The 3,948-nt window shown below is 60.9% G+C and overlaps 1 protein-coding gene and 1 long non-coding RNA gene across 2 annotated transcripts in view; both read left to right on the top strand.

Annotated features, from left to right (window-relative positions):
• Positions 1–31: 31 nt before the first annotated feature.
• On the top strand, positions 32–3,749 carry LOC113490608. The gene is made up of 3 exons (XR_003400278.1): positions 32–1,976; positions 3,067–3,158; positions 3,612–3,749. It is a non-coding gene; the product is annotated as an uncharacterized LOC113490608 (long non-coding RNA).
• Positions 3,750–3,763: 14 nt separating this feature from the next.
• LOC113490607 (rho guanine nucleotide exchange factor 11-like) overlaps positions 3,764–3,948 on the top strand; it is a gene marked incomplete at its 3' end in the record, with an annotated part of 6,749 nt that continues 6,564 nt past the window's right edge. Inside the window, exon 1 of the mRNA XM_026867132.1 lies at positions 3,764–3,805. Within this exon, the coding sequence (XP_026722933.1) occupies positions 3,764–3,805 (42 nt within the window). The remainder of the gene's footprint in view (positions 3,806–3,948) is intronic.

The following is a 3,948-nucleotide window of genomic DNA, read 5'->3' as shown; positions in this document are numbered from 1 at the left end:
TTCTTTTTTTTTTTTTTTTTTCCACACACGTTTCTATTTTTTCACAACTTCTCCTGCTGATGGGCCGATGCTGGCCCCTCCTGCCACCCTGCTTGCTTCAAAAGGCAGCAGGTTTCCAGGCATGACAGTGCGGGCTCCGACTATTTGCAAAACATTTTCTCTTCCCCGGGAGCTCGGATCCACCGTTCTGAGACCTGGGAGGAAAAAAAAACCCTAAAGCTGCCAGTCTTGGAGAGAGTGTTTTGCAAAGCTCCGGCTGGAGACTGACCCGCTTTGAGGATTTGATCCTATTTCTCCCTTAATCTTTTAATTGTGGCGTTTGCTCTGCGTGGGCTCCCGAGGTGGCAGCGCCTGTGCTGTGCTTTGCTCTTGAGCGTGAGTGATGATTTTGTTTTCTTCCTTATTTTTCCTTTTTTTTTTTTTGTCTCAGCTGTGCCTCTCACCGGGATGCCTGGCCTGCCCTACCTTCTCCCATCCTGCCCCTGTTGAGGCAGCCGACACAGAGCATCTTGCTCCTCTTGTCGTGTGTTTCTGAAAACTAAATAGCTGTGATTTAACTCAAAGTAGCCAAAATCGAGGAAAATAACCTCAGAGCCAAAACCTCTGAGGGTAGCACGTAGGATGTGGCTGCAGGTGCTGGTCCAGAGACTGGCCCCGGCGCTGGGACTGGGCGAGTCAAGGGCCGTGGCAGGATTTGGGCATCGTACAAGGGCTCTGGAGTTCCAACTTTTAGGAAAACCAAAGTGTCTTTCAGGGCACCAGAAGGAGCTTCCCCAGCTGGAAACAGGCGTCAGGGTCAGGTCTCTGTTAAGCTGGCAGCGTTTGGTTTAAAATGGCATGTTTTGGCTCTCTGTAAGTCAATTAGGAAGGAGCTTATGCAAAGCCGAATTAAACTACTCTTTTAGACAGCAATAAGCCAGCGCTGGCCTGGCTCCTTCGAGCGGGATGGAGCCGGGCTCCTGCCGCGGGTGCAGGGCTGGCATGTCCCCCCGTGGTGCTGGTGTCGGCCTGGTGGCTCCTGGCTCCTGGTGGGCTCAGCCACACGTGGTCGTGGCACCCGTTGGGCAGCGGGGTGCTTCCCCTGAGGAAGAGGCTTAACGTTTGTCCCGCTGTGCAGCAGCACCTTAAGTCCTGGCATCCGGGGTGATGCGGAAAGAGGAGCCGATCCTTCCTTGGCCTGGATAAGCGGCGGGTCTGACCTGCCCCAAGAGCACCTGACTGCTGGGTAATCCCATGGGGTTAATCCTGCACCTACCCTTCGCCCGCCAGCTGTGCCGCTCCCCATCCTGGATGGTCTCTGAAACAGGGCGGGGGGACTGGTCCCATCCTTGCCCCCAGCTCCTGGGGAAGCCGTTGGGATGCTTTGGCCCCACCCCGGGCTGCGCCTGGGCTCCTTCGTGCCGAGGTCCTGGTTTATTCCCCCGCTTTAGCGAGCGAGGGTTGTAGTCGAGGAAATTAGAGGCTGCAACGTAACGGTTGTGCAGGTCGGGTCTGGATTAGGATTGTCCAGGCGACCTTTCAGCGAGGTGTTTCCTAATATTCATCTCCCGGAGCGAGGGAAGGAGCCAGGGGATTGTTGCACCTCAAGAAGAGGCCCCAGTGGCGACGCTGTCGGGTTTACGCTGCCGCAGGCTCTGACTTTGTGTCCCCATGGGGTGGTCGGGGGGGGAACCTCTTGCTTGATGCTCTCCCCCTTGCGCAGAGGAAGGCACAAAACCAGGAGGAGGATTTGCACCGAGAAAGGAGAATCCTGCCCCGAGCCTGGCGGGCACAGGGGGGTGTTTTTGGGTCCCGCCACCCTCCCCGAGGGGTGTCAGCGCGCTGTCACCCTGCCCTCAGTCACACCTCTGCCTCTTGGTCTGTTTGTCTTTCCCCGCCTCCCCGCGCCGCCGTCTTCCGGGTGTCCCTTGGGCCACCTCTCGCCGCCACCACCCCGGCAGCCGAGCGGGCAGCAAGAGGCAGCCTCACCTGCCCAGGTAAGCGGGGTCGGCGACGGGGCTGCGTGTGCTCTCATCCTGCACCCCCGCTTCAGCGCAGCCTGCGGGGGCTGAGGCAGAGACCGGCTGCTTTGCCCGCCGGGAACACCTTCATTTTCTCACTCTTCCCGTTGCTTTCTGACCCCTCCGGCCCTGCCCCGACGGGGAAGAGCTGTGGCTGGTTTGGGGAGGAGGAGAGACAGGACAGCGGAGCCGCGCTTTCATCCCTGGGATGGTGTGAGATCGTGGAGGGACGCAGGGAAGGGGAGGCAGCGCTCTGGGGCACATGTTCTGGGGATGGAGCTGGGTTTGGAGGCAGAATCAGGCCCCTGAGGAGCGGGAGAGGCTGAGGGCTGCTCTGGCACACCGTTCCCTCTGGCCACAGCTCGTGGGGCTCCTGCCCGCCCACCGAGCCTGCCAGCACTGTCTTGTTCAGGCAGGGGTGGCTGCCAGCCTGGACTTCTCCAGACCTCTGTTAGCAGGAGAATAAACATTGGGGCTCGAAAAAGCCATGCAGAGCAGCCCCCCGCTTCCAGCACAGCAGTGAGGGGATGAGCTATGCCCCAGAAAGCCCCGTGTATCCGTCCAGCATCCAAAGCCCTGCTGCAGGACTAGCCAGGCTCAGCGAGAGGGCAGGACCGTAAAGTAACTGTCCGTTGTCTGTCTGTCTGTCTGTCTCTTCCCCCATCCTTCACTGCTTCATGTCTCTCCTTCCATCAGCCCCGCTGCAGCCTGGTAAAGACCTGCCGCCCAGCTCCGTCCTGCCTGCGCTGCATGATGCATCTCGCCCTGAGCCCCGCTCCCCCGCTGCCAGCAAACACGAGACCCTGGGGGTCCTGGCGCCGAGCGGGGGCTCTTTTGGGGCTCTCCCTGGAGCCCTTTGGTGCCTGTTCGCGGGGCGGTGTGGGGACAGGCAGCTGGAGGGACGGGCAGCGCTCGCCCGTGCTGGCTGCGTCACCTTCCAGCTCCATGCCTTTGTTTTTCCTGAGCGTGGCTGGAGAACAGCTTTGTCCAGCTGTCCCCGGTCCCACTGAGGCTGGAGGGTGGCTCCATCCAGCCATCCCCCTCCCTGAGCTCTCCTCCTCTGCAGGTTAAGCAGCCTGTCTTCCCTGGGTGATTCGTCTTCAGAGCGGAGGTCTCCCGGGCACCACCGCCAGCCCTCCGACTCCTCCGAAACCACCGGTAAGTTTTCCTGCCTCCTCCTCTGCTTCTCTTGCACCCCAGGACTTGATTTGGTGCCAGGAGCATGGGGCACGTTGCTGCCTGGCTCAGTCCTTGCAGCACCCATGGGGGCACCTTTGGCAGCACCCAAAGTCACCCAGCTGAGGCTGCAGGTGCCGGGGGAGGGCAGGACCCGGCAAAGCAGCCGGGGATCATCCAGCAGCCAGGAGCTCTCCCCACCCTGCCCGTGCGCGCTGGGGCACCCTGCTTTCAGGAGAAAGGGTCCGAGCAGGGACGTCATGTGAGGATGAGGAGGAATGAGCCGTGCCCTTGGGTCGCTGACTCCCGGGGCTCTGCACCAGGCTCTGCCCGCAACCCCTGAAACCCAGAGCGGCGGGGCGAAGGGTCCCCCAAAAGCCAAGCCTGCGCCCCAGGCTCAGAGCCTCACTGATTTTCCCTCCTCTTCCTCCCCAGGTCTGGTCCAGCGCTGTGTCATCATCCAGAAGGACCAGCATGGCTTCGGCTTCACCGTCAGTGGCGACCGCGTCGTCCTGGTGCAGTCGGTGCGACCAGGTGAGAGGGGCCGGTGCTGGCAGCAGGCGGGGGAGGGCAAGGGGGGTCACGACATGCCTCGGGGCTCCCCTCATGCGCCCAAAGCTTCATCCCCTGTGAGAAAACCTGAGAGAAAGAGGATTTTCCTTCCTAAGTGTTGCCCGCTTGGGGTCTCGCTACGGCATCAGACAGGATGGGCAGGACACGATTGCTGGGGGGAGCAGGGGGGAAGGCAGGTGGTTTTGGGGGGAAGTGGTTT

This window comes from Athene cunicularia, unplaced genomic scaffold (genome assembly GCF_003259725.1).
Source record: "Athene cunicularia isolate RWA unplaced genomic scaffold, athCun1 SCF_171, whole genome shotgun sequence".
Lineage (NCBI taxonomy): Eukaryota > Metazoa > Chordata > Aves > Strigiformes > Strigidae > Athene > Athene cunicularia.
Note: the sequence above shows the minus strand (reverse complement) of the source record. Positions and strands in the feature narration are given on the sequence as shown.